At 34.2% G+C, this 25,903-nt stretch overlaps 1 protein-coding gene across 1 annotated transcript in view; it reads left to right on the top strand.

Annotated features, from left to right (window-relative positions):
• The window catches only part of LOC111059666 (pancreatic lipase-related protein 2), a 56,409-nt gene that overhangs the window by 15,247 nt on the left and 15,259 nt on the right, over positions 1-25,903 (top strand). The window contains exons 5-9 of the mRNA XM_039429228.1: positions 3,961-4,067; positions 6,860-7,002; positions 8,348-8,491; positions 15,730-15,843; positions 16,612-16,726. Of these exons, the coding sequence (XP_039285162.1) occupies positions 3,961-4,067; positions 6,860-7,002; positions 8,348-8,491; positions 15,730-15,843; positions 16,612-16,726 (623 nt within the window). The remainder of the gene's footprint in view (positions 1-3,960; positions 4,068-6,859; positions 7,003-8,347; positions 8,492-15,729; positions 15,844-16,611; positions 16,727-25,903) is intronic.

The raw sequence follows: 25,903 nt of genomic DNA, 5'->3' as shown, positions 1-25,903 counted from the left end.
TGAAAACATTTTCACCAAAACATCCTAGACCTTAGTAGAGCGTATGTCAAATTGTAACATTTTATTAAAAAGTTCTCAAAAAGCTTATTTAACATTTTATCACAACCCCCAAGCAGCAATTAGATTTTTCTTAAATGAAGGGTTTGCCCTTCATTTAAGAAAAATCTAATTGCTGCTTGGGGCTTGTGAGAGGGATTCTCACAAATGGTTGCTTTTAGTGTAATTTGAAACAGATAAGGTTTGCTACCCAGACAGAAAATCTATTTCCAATTTTTTATTTTAATCTTGTTGAAAAATAGTGATCATTAACATGCTTGCATTTCTCAGCTTAGAATCAGATTTCTGACGAATTTCTCTATACCCATAATATACATTTCATATTATGCAATTCACGATTATATTACATTATTATATAATGCAAGATTTGAGTTTCATTCTATAATGTGTATAATTTTAAAGTCCATAACTATAAGAGATAGATTATATAAAAGATTGAAAAATGAACCATTTAATGTGGAGCTGAGAAGGAAATTCCTGTCTTACAGAAATAGAATAGTAGATCTAATTAGAAAAGCAAAAGATTTATATTATCAATCAGAAATAAATAAAGCTCAAGGTGACCCTAAGAAGATATGGTCTGTGATAAATCAAGCAATTATTGGGGTAAATAAGAATTCACAATTACATGTAAATCAAGATCTTAATGCTTTGAATGACTATTTTGTGAATGTAGGTATAAATCAAGCGCAGGAAATTGATATACATGGACAGAATGAAGATCAATAGATATGAACAGGCTTTGTTTGAATAATGCTTGTAACAGGTATCCATGTGATTCTTGCAATGAGGTTATTGAGAGTGTAAACAATTACAAGTATCTTGGTATTTTTGTTGATAAGCATCTACGCTGGTCACCTCAGATTAGCTACCTTTGTAGAAAATTAAGGGTGGTCAATTTAAAAATGTACATGCTTAGAAGTATTTTGAGTCTAAAATTACTAAAATCTGTTTATTTTGCTCTATTCCAATCCTTAGTTCAGTATGGTAATTCTATATGGGGAGGAACTTTTGATTCAACTTTAAAACCTCTATTTGTTTTACAAAAGTTAGTTATTAAAACAATAATGAGGTATCCGAGAGATTTCCCAAGTGTCACATTGTTTCAAAATTCCAATCTGTTCACTATAAGACAATTGTTCATTTTAAAGACTATTAAGAAACATGTACTCAAATTAAAAATATTCAAAATTTTCAAAGAGTAACTAGACAAGTCGCTCAAAACTTGATCACAATTGAAAGAGTTGATAGCACCCTATCCCGTAGAAGTATTTCATATTTGAGAAATAAACTCTATAATAAAGTTCCAAGAGGATGGTTGTTAAAGAAGCCTAAAATAAAAGATTTCCATACCTGGGTGAAAGAAAATTATTTTTATTCAATTAATGATTTGGTTAATATTGATTGATGTTGTATGAATCTTAAATTCAGCTTTATGTATATCTTTAATTTATTGTTATTTCTTAGAATGGAATATTTAGTTGGTTGAATGTTAATTACTGTTAGCCTATATTATAATATTGTAGGATCATTTTATATATTAATATTAATGTATAAGTGAATAAGTTATATTAAGACTCCACGTTGGCGTACAAGTTTTCTTTTGCCGACGTGTAGCACAAAGTTGTCAATTTCCTTTCAGTTGTATTCTGTATATATTTTTGTGCAATAAACGATTTGATTTGATTTGATTTCCATCGAATATGCACTTTATTGTATAAATACCTTTTAAGGAATTCATCTGTAGTTCAGTATACTCTTGTACTGAACTATTACAACTGTTGTAACTATTACAACAGTTTTCAATAATTGAATTTTGTATCTCGTGAAGTGGGGGAATATCAATGCCACAAATCAGGGAATTATTTAACATTTTATCACAACCCCCAAGCAGCAATTAGATTTTTTAGATTAGGGCCAAGCCTGTTGTTCCTTCCCATTCATATTTATATGATTTGATTTGTTATTGTATCCACGTATAAATAAATAAATAAATAAATTAATTAATTAATGAATAAATAAATAAAAAAAAAAAATAAATAAATAAATAAATAAATATTCATTGGCGAATTTTCATTTCTAATTAGCTAGTCTACGGTGTAGAATCTTAATTCAGATAGCAACTAGGTCTATTGCTTGGTAGGATTGAATGGAATTATTAATTATCAATTGGGAAAGAGTTCAGCAAGTGACTTCTTCATTTCTTCGTCATATTCTCTGATGTGGTGCGATCTTTTCAATTTTTGAGGGACAAGACGTGCCCCTCAAAAAGGTGGAATGAACATAAAAAATGAAAGGAGAGTTGAAAAAAAACATATTTCATATGGACTGAATGGAGGTTTCTTTGGAATCTAGTAACATAGCATAAAATAATATAATATATAATCTGAAACATGATAAGTCTGTACCTATATTTTTCTCTCATGACTCACTTTTACGCCAATTGTCTAATGACTCATCATCTATGTCTAGTCTATTCTTTATTCAAATGTTATTCACACTCTTATTATCTCAGTCACTGAATTCACTCCTTATCCAATGTCTCAGTTTTAAAAGTTTACTTAGTTTTTTTTAAGTTTATCTCCTTTTTCTCCTTCCGATTATCAAGATTTATTGACTGATCCTCTAACCTTCAATTATGATTATTATACAATTCAGAAGCTTCAATCAATTAATAATCAATGTAACTAGTGATTCCATTCAGGGTTGATTTCGATCATGAACTTCAATAAGAGTTCCAGTTCTATGCCAATCACCAGTTCAAATTTCAATCCACCAAATCCGTAGGCCTATAAGCCTACATGTTGTTTGATTAAGACTCTTGAATAAGCGGTCAACCCTTCAATAAATAGCTCTGATCAGTAATAAAATATAGCTCAACTACTTAGTAATAAGTAAGAGACAATTATTGTCTAGAAAGCCTTATACCGTGAATAAACAGGTTTTCTATGTACTATCATCATAAAAAATTGTATACATAACAATCGATTGAACAATAACATTGATTTCATTCAAAGTCTACCCTTAAAGAAAATCTTGATTTCATATGAAGATGTGTCAAATAAATTATTCTCTTGTATTTTTCTTCTGTAAAAGGGGACTCAATTAATGAAACATTAGAGTCACTATCTTCAATATAATATTAGGGCATTTCCAGCAGCTGAATAACTTTTATAACTGAATACAATGAAAACATACTGAATCAGACCAATTCAGCATTCAAAAAAGGCGCTGCACTAAACTTTAGTTCAAAATTCCAACACATGAAAACTACAGGTTGGTCTCCTCTCCCCTGTATTGGAGGAGATTTTGGAAGGGAATATCCAAAATACAATGTAAAATAGGCTACTCGAGGATTGTTTGACACTCGCAATAGAAGCAAAATTCAAGGGAATGCATAGCAAGCCATATTCAAGATCAATTCAAATCGGCTTTAACTGACAAGGGGTTTTCAAGGCAAAGTCAAGACTTGTTTGACCCATGCAATAAAAGCTAAATTCGAATGAATACCTATCGAGCCATATTCAAGATCAATTCCAATCAAGTCTGTCGGCTTTAACTGACAAGGGGTATTTAAGGCAAAGTCAAGACTTGTTTGACCCATGCAATAAAAGCAAAATTCGAACAAATACCTATCGAGCCATATTCAAGATCGATTCCAACCAAGTTTGTTAGCCTTGAAAAACAAGGGTATGCTGCTTTCGATTCTAGTATGGAAATTCAAGGGGATTCCAAGTTGAATGTCAAGCAAGATCGTTTCCAGCTGGATTCAACTTCAGCCTTGATTGGCAAGTGAAGGCTGCTTCTAATTCAAGCCTTGAATCAAGCCTTACTGCTGACTGGGAATATTTGCCTTAGATGTGGCAATTCAACTGATTGTCTTATTTTAATGATTGTTTCTAGGAAGATGCGAATGTTTTTATTGTGGATTGGGGAAGAGGTTTAATCGATCTACCTCGTTATAAGCAAGCAGTATCGAACACACGAATTGCAGGAGCTGAGTTAGCAAGGTGTGTTAACCAATTATCTATGTATTCTTCATTTGTCGAAAATTCATTTGAATTCGAAAATTCCATTGAGAGTTGTTATTGAACTGAGTGCAGCTGCAATGTAGAAGTGGAAAACTGAAAAATGAGTAGTATAATAATATGCGATTCAATCATATTCCACATTGCATAATAATATATTTTCGCCACACTGCACAGAAAGCAGCTGTTTTCCAGTCCCTACGTAGATCTGAAAGATCTTGTTTGCAGACGACTCTCGTCTGACGTCGGAAAAGGCTTTCTTTCCGGCCTAGACCGGAAAATGTTCTCTTTCTAGCCGCTAAAATGGAAGTCCGAAGTTAATAAGTCATCCGCTAGATTGGGCGAGTGTCCACTTTCTCCATCAGCTGAAGTCGCCATGATTTCAGTTCGAATCTCTAATCAAACTAATTCAGCATTCGCTTCGCAACCATTTTTATTCAATTATTTATTGTTGATTAGCGCATTCCGAATTTTCAAAAATGCTTTAAGATGACGACGCCCGTGATATTCCAAGTGAAATTTTAAAAGAATCTGAAATCCTGACTGCAAATCTTCTACCACTAAAATCAAGAGTTAGGTACGATAACTTAACGAGTATTCTTTATTTTGTATTCTTTATTTATTTTGTCAGCAATACCTGTAGTGTGGCGAAAAATATCGTTCACACCACGGGCAAAAATGTTTTTCCGGCTCTCAATCTTTTCTAGTCCTCGGCCTACGGCCTCGGACTTGAAAACCGATTTCGAGCCGGAAGAATCTCATTTTCTGCTCTAGGTGCGAAACATACTATATGTGGCTTCAATCCAGGAATGAATGCTCAAAAGAAGGTATAGAAGAAAATGTTTCGAGGACAATTTTTGACCTCGCAGATCTGTTTGGGATAAATAGATGAAGCATATCGAAAGTCTCCACCCCTACCTCCTACCTATGTTCTGAGGGTGTTGGGTTTGAAAAGTACCATTTTTGGAGTTATCGCATATATCTAGAAAAAATTTGCTTTTTCAATATTGTATTCCATCAAGAATATTGAATCACTTTTTTGTTGATGGAAAGAACGACTTCTGCTAAGAGAAAATTGACTGCTATTCCATTAATTAACAAATGAACACACAATTGAAGCTTGCTAAATTCCCAACATGTTTTGTGATATTCTCAGGAGTTTACGAGTTGTCAGCCACTCTTGAAAGCTTGAACTTTTTGAAAGGACAGGTTTTCCTCTAGCTTTTCGCTCTTTCAGGGGTTATAACTCTATAACAATGCTATTTATACGTTTATATTTTCCCCATGAGAATGGCTAAGAATTGTAGAAACATGTTGTTAAGAGTGAATAAAATACCAATACAGCACCCTCAAATGAGTGCTTGACATATTTCATTTCATTCTATACTTGGTAATTTCTACACTGTATTCCTCCTAATAGCAACATGGCTCATCAGTAAGAATAATGTCACAACGAAATTATTGGATCAAAAGAAAACACAACTCGATTGCCGCTTCAAAAGATACGTATCACAATAAGAGGATCAACAGATGAGTTACACAACTCAATTTTTACTTTCCTTGCCCTATTACCATAGGTAAGGAAAGTATTGCTTTTCGAACAAAATTAAGGTACCCCAATTTCTAAATTTCTATACGTTTCAAGGTCCCCTGAGTCCAAAAAAGTGTTTTTTGGTATGTGTGTGTGTGTGCGTGTGTGTGTGTGTGTGTGTGTGTGTGTGTGTGTGTGTGTGTGTGTGTGTGTGTGTGTGTGTGTGTGTGTGTGTGTGTGTGTGTGTGTATGTGTGTGACTTGAAATTTGGTGGAAGGATCCGACACGAACAATTTCGATCAAATGCGATTCCAGATGGCGGATAAAATGGCGAAAATGCTGTCAAAAACAGGGTTTTTCACGATTTTCTCGAAAACGGTTCCAACGATTTTGATTAAAGTTGAACCTAAAATAGTCCTCGATAAGCTCTATCAACTGCCACAAGTCCCATATCTGTAGAAATCTCAGGAGCTCTGCCCCATCTATGCAAAGTTTGATTTTAGATTCTCAATTATCAGGCTTCAGATACAATTTAAACAAAAAAAATCGAGTGGAATAGATTGGGCATGAGAATCTCTACAATTAATGTTCAGTAACATTTTCACCTAAAATTAAAAATAAGGTCGAGATTCGAGAAAATGTGATTATCCAATTGCAAACTGTTTGGCAACTGTTGATTCTATTGAATGATTCACTATGAAGAGATAGCAGACCTCGCGTGTCTCCAGCGTTATTGCCCTGTCACCAGCTGGCTCAAATCTTTGAATAGTAGACTTGAGATGCGCGGGAACACTAGCGTCACGTGATCAATTTTCATAACGGCAAGGAAAGTTGTGTGAGTGCGCTACACCAGATTTTTGCTTTGAAAGATAAGTGACACATCTTTATATGCTAATACATTAGTGAAGTGTCACTATTCTTTGACCTAGTATTTCAGTTGTGTCACTTATAATAATTGAAGTGTAAATTGAGTTGTGTTGATTTTCGTTTGCCTCATTATTCGATTTGTGACACTTACCTTTCAAAGCGGCAATTGAGTTGTGACCCCATGCTCACAGATGAGTGACATGTCTTCTAAGCTCAGGCAACAGCAAGAGTAACTTAAACAAACTTTTCAACAAGGGCTTACGGTACTATTATTTATAGTTTATCATACCTTTGCTCTTATTGATAATAAAAATGAGTTGACAATAATTATAGATTTATTCTCAAGTTAATAGATTCTTTAATATTCTAATTCCAGATTCATCAAGCTTTTAAATAAAGAATACAACCTTCAGCCAGGCAACATTCATCTGATTGGTCACAGTCTCGGAGCACATGTTGCCTCTTATGCAGCCAAGGAGAGTATGAAAGGAAGAATTGGGCGAATTGGGCGAATTACAGGTGAAAACTAAATCATTCAAACTGAACTTCGAAATTCAAAATCATGTAAGAAGAGAAATTACCATTATGTGATGAGCAGGAATGCTTCTTCTCCTAGGCCTCTTCCCAGAAAGCGTTGGGGTAGCCTCAGTCCATTTCTTCCATGATTCCCTATCCATCGTCATTCTTTTCATCTCTGGAACAGTCTTTCCTCTTCTTCTTCCTATCTTCTCAATCCGATCCTCATATGAATGAGACGTTCCACGTCCACCTTGGACGTTCCACTGCTCTCCTTTCTTGCACTCACACATTCACCATTTTTTTTTGTTTTGCACTCATCCCCCATTCGCTGTACATGTCCATACCAGCCCAAATGCCTCATTTCTATCATATGAATACGGTACCTTGGACGTCCCACTGCTCTCCTTCCTTGCACTCTCACATTCACTAATTGTTTTGTTTTGCACTCATCCCCCATTCGCTGTACATGTACATACCAGCCCAACTGCCTCATTTCTATCCTTTCACTATCATCTCTCATGTCCACTTCTTCTCTTATTCTAGGGAGAATGCAACCGGGAAAATTCAAGAATTTAACTGATATCGATAGCAGAGGATTTAAATTTTGACTCTCCTTGCCCAACTAGCCACTACTACAGTAACTATATAACCATATAACTGGTTGTATAGTTACTATAGACTACCCAACAAGAAAGAGCATATAGGATACTTTCTGTTTTTATTTGATACTCTTCTGTTCCATATGAATTTTCTATGCTCAGCCCACCACCTAAACTTGAAAAAAATTGAGATGATTCTATGATGGCCACTTCACAAATTACCGGTAAAGCTGCGTACAGACTTACGCGCTGCTTCACAAACGAATGTTACGCGAGCAGTTCAGAAGATGATCGCAAATCGCGCAAGAACAGAACGCGAACAGAGCGCGAGCTCTGCCCCAATTCTTAATTTGTAAATTTTCAGGCTCTGGAACTCTTCCTGGCCCGAGAAATGGTATGGAATACCCCCCAGGGGAAGGGGGTTCGGCCTACCCCCGGAAAATTTTTCTAAATTTAGCCTTAAAAACCAATTTTCGAGTCTGTTTTCATTTTTTTTTAAATCTTCAATTAAGTTTAACGTGAAACAAATACATATTTTTGATCAAATTAAATGAAGTTTTGATATTTGTAGCTACAACTACCTAACGTTCCGGTCGTTCTGGTAGGTACCGGAACGCCGTTCCGGTACGTTCCAGCTGAAATTAAGCCCTGCGGACTGCTCAAAAATAGATTACATAGATTTTGAATATTCAAGTGAAATATATATATATGAATAAAACTCTGTACATCTTTATTGTTCATTGCAGGTTTGGACCCGGCACAGCCTGGCTTTGAAGGCACGCCAATTGAAGTGCGATTAGATAAAACTGATGCACTATTCGTGGACGTCTACCATACAAATACGCGACCATTTCGCCTTCAATTAGGATTTGGAATGATCGATCCTGTCGGTGAGTGGAATTTATTGTGTGTACCGGTATTCGCTATGCGCACGTAGGTGGAGGGTAGGCTTCTCAACAGTGACTATATTATAAACACCGTTAGGCTTTTCTTTTCTTTACGTTTGACTGTCACACTTTTTTTAGCTTGTTCGATCGCGTGGTACGAATCCGCTATCAAGATTCATAACAAACTCTACCATCCTATCTTATTGCATTGAAAATTTGGAACTCATCACCACTTCCTTTATTGATTGGAGACATATTTTGAATTTACGATGAGTAAGGTATAACATTTCGAAGGGATATTGATGATACTTTGATATGGACGTCAATAAAAATAATTTTAAAAGCACTTATAAAGCTCAAAATATGAATTTTTCTTGCATCTAGCTCCTCGCGGACGACTTCCAGAGCTTTCGTGGACCACTGATCTGGATAGATATACAGAAATATAAATTCCTATTCTATTGTATTTCCTTACTCAATTCATTGTATCTAACTTCTAATAATGCAATTTTAAAATATTTATTTTAGATATTGAATATAACATTTAATGAAATATTTGACCGTGATTAAGAGTACTGATTAAAGAAGTATCGACTTCTCTGACTGATTCTCTTCATTCTTATATATATATATAGCACATAACAGAGTACACTTTAAAGTTTTTGATATAAATTAAAACAGGAGACACAAGACATAAATAGATTGAAAACACATAAAAACTTATATTATAAACGGAAATTCTCGGAAACTATGTCCCCTTTCTCAACCGAGCAGAGAGTGGTACAGTTTGAATTCCAACGGTTACCACCTCAGAGCACGGAGAGTCAATTGTAGCAGTAGAGACTACAGATTACGCGGTACAGACGGATGGAGAGAAAAGAGGTACAGATTCAGGGGACATTATGGGGTATTTAGGGGGCGGTTACAAACGGGATATTTGAGATTTGTGTGAGTTATGAATAAGGAAATGTGTAGCTTATGAATTGATAGAAAAGAGGAGATTTAAAATTAGAAATCAAAGAAGAATTAGACTAAAATTGGAGAAAGGAATATTGTAGAATTGAACTTGAATGAAATTTATTTTTCATTTTCATTAGAAGCAGCTTGGAGCTGCAACTGGAGCAGCTTGGAGCTGCTTCCAGTCCTGGTCTCAACAGACAGCAATAGTACCATAGCACAGCAATAGTACATATTAAGGACTTTGACTTTGAAGCATTGGTCAAAGTTCTTGTTGTGCTCAGAGCCATGGGTAGGGATTGGTAGGGAAGTATTATGTTTGAAGGAAGCCCTGTGATTATTGATCAGGAGGTCTAGGGCAGTGGTGGTTTCACCTATGTAGAAGGCATGACAGAAGTTGCAGGGAAGGAGGTGGATGCAATTTTTGGAGATGCAATCACTGGATTGATGGATTTGGTGGGTGTAGTTGGTGATAGGACTGGTAAAGGAGATGGAGGAATCAGTGATAGGACAGGTTTTACAGCGGGGGCGTTTGCAAGGTAGGGTACCAGGTGGAGTTGGGATTTCATCAGAGGTGCGTGATTTGTTTTTACTGAAAATTTTCCTGAGGTTGGGAGGTTGCTTATAAATGAGGGTGGGTGGTTGCTTGAAAAGGTGTTTGGTAGAGGGATTGGAGGAGATGACATGGAACAGATCTTTAAGGACAGGTTTGAGGTTTTCAATTCCAGGGAAGTAGGTGGTACAGAGCTTTGGAGTCTTATAATTTGAATTGAAACAGGATACACACGACACAGATAGAGAAAAAAAACACTTAAAAACTTACATTATAAAAGAAAATTTTCGAGAGCTGGGCTCCCTTTGTCAAGACCACTTCCTGTTTGATTATATATATATATATATATATATATATATATATATATATATATATATATATATATATATATATATATATATATATATATATATATATATATATACTATTCGTAGCACTTAAAAGAAAACACTTTAAAGTTTTGTGATAAAAATATAAACAGGATATACACGACACAGATAGATTAAAAACACTTAAAAACTCACATTTAAATGAGAATTTTCGGGGGCTTTGTTGATGACAAAGGGGGCCCTTTGTCAATCAACCAGGGAGTGAAGTTCAGATTTACAGGAAAGGTGTAAATTTAATCTGCACTTCAAAATGAAAATGAAATGAAAATCTGCACTTCACTTCCTGGTTGATTGACAAAGGGGGTCCAGCTCCCAAAAATTCTCGTTCAAATGTAGGTTTTTAAGTGTTTTTAATCTATCTGTGTTGTGTGTATCCTGTTTATATTTTTATTGCAAAACTTTTAAAGTGTTTTCTGTTAAGTGCTACGAATAGAATATATATATATATATATAATCAAACAGGAAGTGGTCTTGACAAAGGGAGCCCAGCTCTCGAAAATTTTCAATATTTTTATATAATATATATAAAAATATATATTTTTATATATTTTTAATATATAAAAATATATATATATATTTTTTTTTTATATATATCTCGAAAATTTTTATATAATATATATATATATATATATATATATAATATATATATATATATATATATATATATATTAGTTTTATAATATAAACTAGCAGGGCACCCGTGGTTCGCTACGGGAATTAAAAGATAAAATTATTTTTGTGAAACATTTATAATCTATATTCTACCAAAATTGTTATAATAGTTTTTGAGATTAGGCCACAACTTGGCATGAAAATTGAATTTCAAATTAGGTTGATTCAGAATTTGATGACTCTGGTATCCATGGATCTCTTGCTTATTCTGGAATTTTTGACATAGCCTGTCGCTTACTTTTCGTTTCACTTATCCAAAAGTGTAAAAGCAGCCAATCCAATGATTCTCTCCTCCATGGAAGTCCATCCATACATAAGAGTCCATTCATAATAGTATAGCATTTATTGTGGCTGATTTCACATGTCCTAAACTCTACAATCATAAATATTAAAGTGGGATCATTTTAATGTGAATTTGCTTAAATCTGAATAAAGTTTATTCAATCGCTTTGATTATTGACTACCATCATATGATTCCTATCTTTGATCTTAGCTTGAAACCAAAAGCTTAGGGATGAAAATTTGGATGTCAACTAACATGTAACTCAATTTAATTTCTATCAAAATTGACAATTTTAGAATTTACTTGTGATCTATCAATATCAATTTGTCTTGTGTTGTAATAACATCATGACAGGAAATAGGAGCAGCTGATGGAATATTATGTTTTTTTTTCGATTTAGTTTTTAGCTGATTTTGAAACATGGAAATATCAGGCCCAGTAGCACAAAAACATGTTTAATTTCAATCAGGATTAAATTTCATGAGAATTAATCAGAGCAGGGTTTTTTTTAATAGAAGGCTTCTCTGATTGGTTCTCGTGGTATTTAGTCCAGATTATGAATTAACAGACAGTGCAACTGTCTCTCTCAAAGCCATGGCTGCGTACAAACATAGAGCAACAGAGGAACCAATACAACAGGAGCTGAAGAAATTAGTCACATCACCTCACAATGAACATTACATTTAACTACCATATGTTTGGAGAGATCGATTTTAAATTTATTTTGCTATCATCCGGTCACTTTCTGAACCTATTCTTCCAGATGTTCCATGAATAATGCAATGTTTTAAAATAAGGTCGCCAAATTTGGTAACTCAACTACAGCTACAGTATTATAATGTTTTTTATTTGCTCACACTTTCTTACGTTTTCAACAGACTATGGAAAACTTTTTTCTGATCAGCTGCTACTTGAGGGACCAATAATCCCTTCTCTTGGTAGTTCAACGAATTTTCCCAGAGTTGAGACCTGTTCAAAAATAATGTTTTTTTTTTGTCGCAAGCACAATAATATATTCCTGATTTAATCAGAATCGTTAGAGCCGTTTTCGAGACTCGTCCAACATATATACACAAACACACATATTCAAACAAATTGCTTTCTTAGTATAATAATTGACTTCAATGTTCATGATTTCATCCAATGAGAGCTCATTTCACATAATAATAACAGCTGGCATCAAAAGCAGAAATGTCAAACATGATTGAAATTGAAACAGTAGGGATCATCAACATTATTTTCTTCATCTGATTTAGAGTAAGCAGATTATAGTAGGATTCACATCAATGTGTCAGCATTGTTTGAAAGGGGAGCATTGATGCTATTAATGAGGAATACTGACAGTCAACGAACTGTTATACATATTCTCCAATATTTTTATCGAAAGCTACCTTATATTTTCTTTGGTAAAACAATCAATGTTTGGGAATAATCAATTCATGGGAAAAGCGCCTTACCTCTATGCAAGATATTTTCACATTAGGAAAAGCAACAACAGCTATTTGGCCGTTTTAATAAATAACCCAAGTTGAATTTTGGCCGAATTTCCTCATTCTTTAAAAACAGATTCCACAACGGACACTTCTGAAGTTTTTAAAATACCCTTTTAAGCAGTTTTTGCGATCTGTCGGATATACAAACAAAATTATTCTTGATAGAATAGGATCAATTAATTCATAGAAGCAACTCCCGTCTCAAAAGTTTGTTTTATGAAAAATAAAAATTATCTTTACTCCCAGGAATAGCTCTGATTGAAGCAGCAGTGCCCAATCAATTTGTTCTCGATAAATGCATTATTTTAATTAATTCTTCAACTTGGTGCCATCCTGAAGAAATAATCTCAACTTAATGCACACCTGACAAAATTATTAATTGGTCACCAGTTATGAACTGTTTCGAATAGGTACTCTCTCTAGATTATAGTTCTATAGTAACATATGATATGGACATTTCAATTATAATTAAGAGATTGGGAGAAGAAGAATATACATGCTAAAAGACGAACTTAAACCCTTAAAACCACCCTTAGAGTTGAAATATCGCCAAAAGATTTCTTAGTGAGCACCTAGGACGTATAAGGAAGCTATATTCTAAGTTTTGTTGCAATTCATCCAGTAGTTATCCAGAAATCGTGATCAGTGAGTCAGTGAGTCAGTGAGATAAGAATTTTATAAGTATAGATTCAAACAGGATACACACGATAGATTAAAAACACTACTTAAAAACTTACATTCAAACAAAATTTTCGGGAGCTGGACCCCCTTTGTCAATCAAACAGGAAGTGAAGTGGTGCAGATTTGAACATTCAACGGTCGTGACCACAGAGACGTGGCAGAGATGTTGTGTAAGACCATTGATCACAGACGAACGGAGGCGCACTGATTGAAGGAGCATTATGGGATTAGTTGGTGGGCCATTATGGGTTACAAGCGGGAGATTTCAAATTTGAGTGGGTTATGGATAAGGAAAGGTGGAGATTATGAATTGACAGAAAAGAGGACATTAAAAATTAGAAATCCGAAATGGAGTAGAATAAAATTAGAAAATGGAATTATAGAATTGAATTTGAATGAAATTTATTTTCATTTTATCAATCATCTACTCATCTCTCGAGGCAAAAATGTTCCTAGCATGTCGAAAATAGAATGATTTCTGCTCAAACTGTCTTGACATTGACAAACATAATCAATTATTAAAAAATAACTAAGCCTATAGAGATAGGATGGAAATTAATCAGATTTCAATAGAAATGAAGTATTCTTCTCGTTATTTTGAAATGAAATTCTTACTGACTAAAACATCCTATAATACCGTACTAAAAGAAGTGAGTGGTATTCAAAAGAGAAACATATTTCTGCAATGTTTTCAATTCTACCAGAGAAATTGAATTTCATTTGAATCTTTTAACCTCAAACTTTTTAGCACTACTGGAATATGAGGGCTGATATTCTATGAACAATTCCGTAGTCAATTAGAAATTTGAGAAAGTTGCAATTCTACACGATTTGGTAACGCTGTAATTTCTTCAGATGGAGGGTCATAAATATAAATATGAATTGAGGCTCAAGTCGTTGTCAGTTTGTGGTTTTGTGTATGTATGCCCAGAAATGAATTTCAAATGTTTAAATCAATCAACTCCACATTTTCAACACATATCAGACCAAAAAAGGAGATCCTTGCGCACATTCAATGTTATCCTAGTGTGACATGGGTAGGATTTAAGTGCTTATGTTATTGATAGATTTTTTGTGTGTTTTAGATTTAAGATTTTTCAGGAGAAAAGACTCTGATATTAAAATAACAATTTCCGTAGTTGGACTATAGTGAGAAAATATAATTAAGTGATTGAGTAGTATTATTGCAGCGACAATAAGATTGTGCTAAGTTATGTGTGCACGACTGTGAGAAGCAGCAAATTGAGGGATATTTGCTAGTTGTGACGGATGAGGGGGCTGGCTCCACGAGGCAAGGACACGGCGGATGTGCGGTAGCCTGTAGATATTCTCACAGAGGAATACTGCACACCTGGCTGCCGACCCGCTTGCCCAATCAAGTGACAACCGTCTCACCACCACACTCACGTCGAGAGGGGCAAGTTTTCCGGACGAAATACCTCCAGTCGCTGAACAACCGAGATACCGAGTAGATCAAAACCCATATTGCAAAAAGTTAAGTAAAAGTTAAAGTTAGTTTTCCGGCATTATGTTATATGTGAGTGTCCTGTGGTTTGGGATTACGGTGGGAGTGATAGCTGTGGGTAAGTGCCAAAATTTCTAGCTCCTTATAAAACATTTCCACCCGGCCGAGATCCTAATTAGTAAAATTCTTGTTGTAGTAGAATTTCTAGTTAGCAGAATCTTATTGGCAGGTAGTTTTTGTAGGAATAATATTTTGATAGAATATACTGCATATTTCGTTCTCTAAATTTCAGGTAATTGGCATAATAAATGATAAATTCTTCAGGTAATACAATGTTGTTGTCTATCCAGTTCACATGACTCCCTTAAGTAGTAATAAGATATCTTCAACCCCCATCAAGGGCGGTTACACTAGGAAAGGATGAAGGAGTGAGTCAAATCGTTGGCCAACAAAAACGAATCGTATAATGGTTGAAATAATATGATTGTTCAAAATTTCAATTTGATTCATGAACGCAATCTTGAGTAATAATATAAAAAAACCTATCATACAATCACACAAACGGACAATGTCTCAAACCTCTATTCATCAGATTGATTTCTACACTGTTGCAGGTTTGATGCCTAATGAGATCGGACTCTCCAAAGCAGTAGGAACATGCTACATTCTTTCAAATTGCGATGACGAGTTGAGGTTTCCTGACGCTTTATCTTGTTTCTTTATTGAAAAATTTAATTTTTGTTCATAGGTCATGTTGATATCTATTACAATGGTGGGAGAAATCAGCCCGGATGTGGTCTACTTCATAATGATAAACCATTTTTTGATTTTTTGGATGATATTAAAAACATACCAAACAATGGTGAGTCATGAAATGATATAGAAATTTAAAACACGTACATAAATTGTAGCTTAGCCTATGATATCAGTATTCATTCATATCGTTATATATTTTCAATTTTGATCTTCAATGATCTAGGTGGGCTATGAAAAAACTTCCATACATCATGTTTGTAGTGAAGTGGCCAACAGTTGTGGAAAAAACTATATCTCTCACGCCAGTCTGTCTTGGAGTGAGGACTTCTAGTTTTTCGAGTACCAGTATCAGTCTGCTTGGGATATCTACGCAACTCTTGTGTTATGCCTTTACCTTTTTAGATGAATTCCTAATGAATCATCAAAGTTGTTATGTTATTTTCCAAACAACCTACAAAAATGTTGTATGAACAATACTATTATCATTATTCCATGAATATCGATAGCCCTAATGTAATTCAATTATCTCATAAATCACTAGTATCCACTTTATCCTTTAACTAGTTCAAGTACTCATGCCATTTTCAAGTGACACTAGACTTGACATTGAAACCAGTTGTGTTTGAGTGAAAAAGTATAACGAGGGTACTAGTGTTTTCTATAATAAATGAATAGTTCAAGTAGCCCTTTGTGATAAATACTTTATCAATACTATAATAGTATTCTACAAGAATACGTACAGTAGCTACAATAGTTAAGGATGATTAAATCCTGATATAATGTCTTAATATCATATACTAATCTTTATATTATGTTTAATAGAATATTGGATCGTTATTATACAAAAATAAAGATGATTTGTTTCTTGTCACAGCGCTTTTGACTTGTTCTCATTTACGTGCTCATGAGTACTTCACAGAATCAATCAATAATGAAGGTTGTGACGTCTGGGCTGGTGAAGTCAAGTTTCTGTTTGGAAATTCCGTCAAGTAAGTAGCCCACTGTACAAAAGCAACTATTCCACTTATTCAGGTTGTGCCATGCTATGAATTTAGAAGGTTAATTTGGAATTTAGAATTTAGAAGCACACACAATATAACTTAGAAAAGGGATGCTTGATAAACATACTTAGTGCTAGAGAATGGAAATCCAGAAATGACAAAAGAGACAACGAAATAGACAGAAGATATCAAGTATATTGTCACCTCTTACAGTAAAATTCAACAGTTAATAAAACAAAAAAACAAGTTGCATCATGAGAACCGAAAATGGAATTACTAAATTTGGAAAATAATCTAAGATACAGAATATTCGATAGTAGCCTACTCTTTCTGCTTTACATTGGAAACGATCTAGATTGAATCATAATAAGCTTGAAGGACTCTAATTCAAGGAAGAATAATAAAAAGTTATCAGAGATATTCATCGATCGTTAATCATAAATATTTAAAAGACAGATCAAAATAAATTTCAAGAAACACTTAGTGGAATATTGACATTTTATAATCCCATATATAAAAAAAAAAACACTGTAAAGACAAATATTCCAAAAGGGTAACATCACGGAATTCTACAAAGGAAGTCTTTTCAAAAATATGTGACATCAAAATAAATTTAAAAAAGGCTAGGGTCCTTGAAACTTCAATCGATTCTTCACAACTTTAAGAAAAAATCATTCTAAAACATTCATCAATAACGGACCTTTAAACATTTCATATACTAGTTCATTTCTAAGTAGTTTAGCAGATTATAGAATATAAATTAAAAAGGAACTGAAATTCCCAGCTGGATCCTTACAGAGAAAATATGGCCTCACATTCCAATGTAAATATACATATATAATATAATATAATATATTTTTATTACAAAACTTTTAAAGTGTTTTCTGTTAAGTGCTACGAATAGAATATATATATATATTATATATATATAATATATATATATATAATCAAACAGGAAGTGGTCTTGACAAAGGGAGCCCAGCTCTCGAAAATTTTCAATATTTTTATATAATATATATAAAAATATATATTTTTATATATTTTTAATATATAAAAATATATATATATATATTTTTTTTTATATATATCTCGAAAATTTTTATATAATATATATATATATATATATATATATATATTAGTTTTATAATATAAACTAGCAGGGCACCCGTGGTTCGCTACGGGAATTAAAAGATAAAATTATTTTTGTGAAACATTTATAATCTATATTCTACCAAAATTGTTATAATAGTTTTTGAGATTAGGCCACAACTTGGCATGAAAATTATCAAGTCAAATCATTCAAATAATAGATTGATGTGTTAGAAGTGCTCTGTAGAAGAGTAGTGTAATTGCAGCGAATTTTGTAGGATATGGGCGGGGCTCAGGAGTCGCCCTCGACTTTATTCATTGGCAATTAATATTTCCCGATGACAGTTACCAAATTAGCATTGATCATGTTATTTTTGCTTTGGCAATTGAAGATTGAATTTCAAATTAGGTTGATTCAGAATTTGATGACTCTGGTATCCATGGATCTCTTGCTTATTCTGGAATTTTTGACATAGCCTGTCGCTTACTTTTCGTTTCACTTATCCAAAAGTGTAAAAGCAGCCAATCCAATGATTCTCTCCTCCATGGAAGTCCATCCATACATAAGAGTCCATTCATAATAGTATAGCATTTATTGTGGCTGATTTCACATGTCCTAAACTCTACAATCATAAATATTAAAGTGGGATCATTTTAATGTGAATTTGCTTAAATCTGAATAAAGTTTATTCAATCGCTTTGATTATTGACTACCATCATATGATTCCTTTCTTTGATCTTAGCTTGAAACCAAGAGCTTAGGGATGAAAATTTGGATGTCAACTAACATGTAACTCAATTTAATTTCTATCTAAATTGACAATTTTAGAATTTACTTGTGATCTATAAATATCAATTTGTCTTGTGTTGTAATAACATCATGACAGGAAATAGGAGCAGCTGATGGAATATTATGTTTTTTTTCGATTTAGTTTTTAGCTGATTTTGAAACATGTAAATATCAGGCCCAGTAGCACAAAAACATGTTTAATTTCAATCAGGATTAAATTTCATGAGAATTAATCAGAGCAGGGTTTTTTTTAATAGAAGGCTTCTCTGATTGGTTCTCGTGGTATTTAGTCCAGATTATGAATTAACAGACAGTGCAACTGTCTCTCTCAAAGCCATGGCTGCGTACAAACATGGAGCAACAGAGGAACCAATACATCAGGAGCTGAAGAAATTAGTCACATCACCTCACAATGAACATTACATTTAACTACCATATGTTTGGAGAGATCGATTTTAAATTTATTTTGCTATCATCCGGTCACTTTCTGAACCTATTCTTCCAGATGTTCCATGAATACTGCAATGTTTTAAAATAAGGTCGCCAAATTTGGTAACTCAACTACAGCTACAGTATTATAATGTTTTTTATTTGCTCACACTTTCTTACGTTTTCAACAGACTAAGGAAAACTTTTTTCTGATCAGCTGCTACTTGAGGGACCAATAATCCCTTCTCTTGGTAGTTCAACGAATTTTCCCAGAGTTGAGACCTGTTCAAAAATAATGTTTTTTTTTTGTCTCAAGCACAATAATATATTCCTGATTTAATCAGAATCGTTAGAGCCGTTTTCGAGACTCATCCAACATATATACACAAACACACATATTCAAACAAATTGCTTTCTTAGTATAATAATTGACTTCAATGTTCATGATTTCATCCAATGAGAGCTCTGTACAAAAGCAACTATTCCACTTATTCAGGTTGTGCCATGCTATGAATTTAGAAGGTTAATTTGGAATTTAGAATTTAGAAGCACACACAATATAACTTAGAAAAGGGATGCTTGATAAACATACTTAGTGCTAGAGAATGGAAATCCAGAAATGACAAAAGAGACAACGAAATAGACAGAAGATATCAAGTATATTGTCACCTCTTACAGTAAAATTCAACAGTTAATAAAACAAAAAAACAAGTTGCATCATGAGAACCGAAAATGGAATTACTAAATTTGGAAAATAATCTAAGATACAGAATATTCGATAGTAGCCTACTCTTTCTGCTTTACATTGGAAACGATCTAGATTGAATCATAATAAGCTTGAAGGACTCTAATTCAAGGAAGAATAATAAAAAGTTATCAGAGATATTCATCGATCGTTAATCATAAATATTTAAAAGACAGATCAAAATAAATTTCAAGAAACACTTAGTGGAATATTGACATTTTATAATCCCATATATAAAAAAAACACACTGTAAAGACAAATATTCCAAAAGGGTAACATCACGGAATTCTACAAAGGAAGTCTTTTCAAAAATATGTGACATCAAAATAAATTTAAAAAAGGCTAGGGTCCTTGAAACTTCAATCGATTCTTCACAACTTTAAGAAAAAATCATTCTAAAACATTCATCAATAACGGACCTTTAAACATTTCATATACTAGTTCATTTCTAAGTAGTTTAGCAGATTATAGAATATAAATTAAAAAGGAACTGAAATTCCCAGCTGGATCCTTACAGAGAAAATATGGCCTCACATTCCAATGTAAATATACAACCGAAAATCTATTACTCAAACCAAATTAATAAAATTTGTAATCTATTAATCCCCAAGTCCCAAATCTCAAAGTTATGATTCAAGACAAAAAAGAAGAGTCTAATCCAGCACATTTTGATTGATTTCAAGGTTGACGATTTACTCCCCTTTGAAAGTCTATAATCACTGAAACCCATTCTGCCACATTCGGAGTTCCTGGGACGTTTGTTTAATTTGGAAAAAGTTGTTACCTCAAAGCAGTTTCCTCAATTTGAATCTAGGCTCGGCAATTGAGCTCTACACGTCCCGATGGGACAGGAGACAGAAGACCCCAAGCTTCTAAGACTGCCATCGATTCAGAGGCATCTCAGCGGCTTGAAGACACATGAGATATTCATGGACCCGTACATTGCCCGCTTTAGTAGCGGTTATAGGAGGTTAATATCCATTGTAAGGCGACAACTTATGATACTCTCTCTCTTCTTTACCTTAAAAAAAAATTCTAAAACGCAAGCGAACTATACATGCTACTACAACAGAGGGTTACAGAGCCAATAAAAGGATAGACTAAAGCCGGCCAAAAGCCATAATAAATATCTAATCACTACATAAGTTTAAGCAAAGTTATTGAGAGACTACATAATCAGTTCTGTTAGCAGCAATGGACAGACACTGAATGAAGCCCACGGTACACTCGCCTTCTCGAGACAGCTGCATAATCAGCCATACTGGATTCTCGATTATTGCAACTAAACCAAAGTCAACTGTGATTGGCAGTTACTATTTTCTAGAAAATATTCATCAGAAGCTCCGCCGATAGAAAGGAACGGTACAACTACAATATTTGAGATACATCCTCCCACCAAGTGACAGCTATTTTCCAAATTCCTAACCAAATAAGGCATGATTGATGATCGATTGAACACAAATTCCTCGCCTTATAAGTTCATGAATCAAGCTGATACTCCAGGGAAATCGTTGATTTTCCTAGTAGTAGGCCTTCTACGCACACACTTGCAATTTTGACACAACACAACGCAGAAAAGCAAAGCAGCAAAATGAATTTTCATAACAGGCTGACTTCTCAATGTAATTCACATAATCCTCATCATTCACAATTGGAACAATGAATATTGTTACAAGGTTTTCCATAAGTCAAATCACTTTGGTTTGCAGATTATTCTTCCAGATGTCAATATTACCGTGGACCATCCATTGCTAGGGCTTTTAACAAAATGTACATACAGTGTTTAGAATTTGAAGGCATATGATAATAATCTCAGAGTACTATGATGTTGTAGTACATGGTTTGTTGTAGTTCCAAGGTTGATCAAGGTAACTTGCTTTGATGATTTAATTCATACAAAGCTTTTCCTAATCTATTCTGTATTGTAAAAATATTTATTATCATTATACAGTGTAGCTATAATAATAATAATAATAATAATAATAATAATAATAATAATATAATAATAATAATAATAATAATAATAATAATAATAATAATAATAATAATAATAATAATAATAATAATAATAATAATAATAATAATAATAATAATAATAATAATAATAATAATAAAAAGAAGAAGAAGAAGAGAAATATTCATATGGCATATATTGATTACCGCAAAGCATTTGATAGTGTCCCACACTCCTGGCTCATTGAAGTACTGCACATTTATAAGACTGATCCATCAGTTATTAGATTGCCTAGTCATCTCATGGCATCATGGGCGACAGTATTGATGATTAGAAGTGGTCAAGAACATTTGCAGTCTGACGAAATTCCAGTTCGCCAGGGAATCTTCCAAGGGGAAAGTCTAAGCCCTTTATGGTTTTGTTCAGCATTGAATCTACTCTCAGCAATGCTGAATTCAGCAGAATGTGGATTCAAGTTGAAAGGAAATTCCAGAAATGTGTACCACTTGTCCCACATGATGTTCATGGATGACATAAAGCTCTATGCAGGAACAAAACACCAGCTAGGGGAGATGCTGCAGTTGATGAGAACATTCTCTGCTGATATGAGAATGAAATTTGGCTTGCAAAAATGCAAAACACTGAGTCTTTTGAGAGGAAGAATAAATCACCAGGAGCTTGAAGAAGGTTATGAGGCTTTTGGAATGATGGGGCCAGATGGCACCTACAAGTACTTGGGGTTTGGTCAGTCTAAGCAGATAGATCAGAGAGAAATGAAACAGAGAATGAGGAATGCATATCTCAACAGAGTTAAGAGTCTGCTTAAATCTCACCTCAATGGGAAAAACATTGTAAAAGCCATAAATACTTATGCGGTGCCTCTCTTGATTTAAACATTTGGAGTGATCAGCTGGACTCAGACTGATATTGAGGAGCTCATGAGAGCAACAAGAGTCCTTCTCACAAAATTCAGAGCACATCACTTCAAAGCTGCAATTGAGAGACTGATACTCCCCAGGCATAAAGGTGGGCGGGGGCTGCTAGACCTCAAGTGGTTGTGTGACAGACAGGTGCATAGTATGAGAACTTACTGTTTCACAAAGCAAGAGCATCTTTATAAAATAGTCAGAGAAGCGGACAAGAAATATACCCCTCTCAACTTATCAGAGCAAAACATTAATGCTGCCCAAAGTAGCAATCAGCATGAAAGCGAGGCCCTGAGCAGTGGAGGAGGAAACAGTTGCATCGGAGGCATGCATTTGCATTAGGGAAGCCTGATATGGATGCAGATCAATCGAATGCCTGGCTAAAGCATGGTGACTTGTTCGTTGAAACAGAAGGCTTCATGGTACAAGTCCAAGTGATAGCCACCAAAAATTACAAAAAATATATAATGAAGCTACCTTTGAACGATGACCTTTGTAGATGCTGTGGTATGGCATCAGAGACAGTACAGCACATTGTGTCTTACTACCAGTCAATGGTAGGCACTGAATACCTCAAGAGGCATAATGATGTTGCTGGCATACTGCACCAGGACCTGGTATTAAGGCATAAGTTGATTGTCGAGAAAGTTCCATACTATCAATATGCTCCAACTTCAAACCTAGAGAACAATACCCACAAGCTGTATTGGGACAGATCTGTGCTGACTGACAGAACGATTCTACATAACAGGCCAGATTTAATCCTGATGAATAAGCTGACCAGGGAAACAGTCTTAATAGATGTAGGCATTCCATGCTGCCATAGAATGGAACACTACTACAGTGGAAAGATTTCCTAGTATCTCCCCCAGGCAGCTTAGATAAAGGATATCTGGCATCAAGAGGAAGTGGAAATCGTACCAGTCATAACATCTGCAGTTGGATTGATGGGGAAAAAAGTGACTGCAAACCTAAGTCATCTGGGTGCCTCGAGAAACAAGATCTACTTGATGCAGAAGGCAGTGATGCTCAACACTGTATCAATGGTTAGGGCATTCTTCAACCAAGCAGCAGAATAATTCATCAAAGTCTTGTCATAGACCGACTTTGATGAAAAACTCACATAGTAATGTGATGAAAAATGAAAATAATAATAATAATAATAATAATAATAATAATAATAATAATAATAACAATAATAATAAAAATAATAATAATGATAATAATAATAATAATAATAACAAAGCCTGATGTTGTCCTCCTTGACATCATTTCGAAGACAATGTATGACATTGAGTTTTCAACACCAGCTGAGAGTAACATTGTCACCAATGAGGAGGAAACACAGACGAAATATCATGACCTACTAATTGAGCTGCACAGGCTAAACCCAGGCTACTCTATGAGAATGGTGGTGTATGCGTGGTGGTGACAGCCTTCTGCATCTGACCTGCAAGCACAGCAGGAGGTCTCTCACAGGCTGGAATCGTTCTAAGGTTGGCCAAAAATGAGGGGCTCATACCCCCATGAGCCCCTCATTTTCGGCCAACCTTAGAACGATTCCAGCCTGTGAGAGACCTCCTGCTGTGCTTGCAGGTCAGATGCAGAAGGCTGTCATTCTTGGTTCATTAGGTCTACTCAGAGCAAACGATTTAATGGTAACGGTCCCAGTATGATTGTTTACCACATGGACATGTGGAGCAGTCACTCTGGAAAAATCGCTTGTCGCTCTTCCTTGGGGGTCGGAGCCCAGGGAAAGGGTGGTCAAGCAAAACCTCAAAAAGGGAATAATAATAATAATAATAAAAATAATATTTTTTTTTATTAATTTCTCACATTAAATAATATGATAGTTTACAATGGATTGATCATAAAAAAATAACATCTTATATTTTATCACATATGTCGTGGGAATCTATCTAGATCTCTATAATATAATAATAACAATAATAATGATAACTGTACGAACTGAAAGAATTAATTTAGATCTCCTATTATCATTAAGATTTTGTGGCTACCCCATGAAGCTTAATTTAGCTTATATTGGGGTGTTGTTTTAATACATTATTTATCAGACTTGCAAGAGGTTCATAAACATGATATAATTCCTTCTCCTCCTTGTATTTATTAATAAATATTTTTATGATGTTTACATTTATATGTTAAATTAAGTTATATGTTGATCTTCTATTCTTCTATTGATTTGTTATGAAATAGCTCTTTATTTCTCTTTCAACTTCTGCGTATGTGTTGAGGCTCTTGAGGTGATTGGGGATGTTGTTGAGGATGTTCGGTACAAAGTATTCCGGTATAGCCTTTCCCATTTCTGTATAAAAGTCTGGTGTTCTATAGTGCAAGTGTCTTGTATCTATTTTCATTGGTCTGTCTATAATTATTTTCGAAGTAGTATTGTAGTATTATGAATTTGTACAAGTTTTTGAAGTTGAGTATCTGTATTGCATTTGTGTCTAGATTCTGAAAAATGTCTTCTTATTCTGTCTATAAGCATCTATGTGCTATATACCTCAGTTTTTTAGCCAACACTTGTGAGTGAGTAAACCACTTCATATCCGAATCGAAATGCATTCCTAGGTACTTCACTGTATCTGAGTGTTTGATTTTGTTGCAGGTACACAGGTTGTTAGTTTTAAAACATTTGTATTTGTGGCTAGTTACTCTATTGTTTGGATCGATGGTATCTATGTTCAGTTTTGGGTTATGGAATACTATTGTTTTAGTCTTCGTACTGTTTATATGGATATAATTGTTATGAAAGTATTTTGTAATTGTGTTTATATCTCTCTGTATTTTTTCGGCTGCAACTGATAAGTTTTTATGTGTAGATAAGATTATAATATCATCTGCATAGTTGTAGACCTCCCCTTTGAAATCACAGTTTTCCAGGTCACTGATATACAGATTGAAGAGCAAAGGTGATAGTGGTGAGCCTTGAATGACCCCAAAAGATTGCGATTTTGGAGTACTATTGCTCTTCCCAATTTGAACAATTGTTTCCCTGTTACTAAAATAACTCTTGAATATTTCCAAATCTATCCCACATACTCCCATTATATTCAATTTCTTAAGGAGTATTTCATGTTGGATCGTATCGAATGCTTTGCTGAGGTCCAGTAGCACTGCCAAGTTCAAGCTTCTTCTATCTATATTCTTATTGATTGAGTATGACACTTTCTCCAGTAATTGGGTTGTGGACTTACCAGGAACAAAACCA

Source organism: Nilaparvata lugens, chromosome 1 (assembly GCF_014356525.2).
Source record: "Nilaparvata lugens isolate BPH chromosome 1, ASM1435652v1, whole genome shotgun sequence".
NCBI lineage: Eukaryota > Metazoa > Arthropoda > Insecta > Hemiptera > Delphacidae > Nilaparvata > Nilaparvata lugens.
Note: the sequence above shows the minus strand (reverse complement) of the source record. Positions and strands in the feature narration are given on the sequence as shown.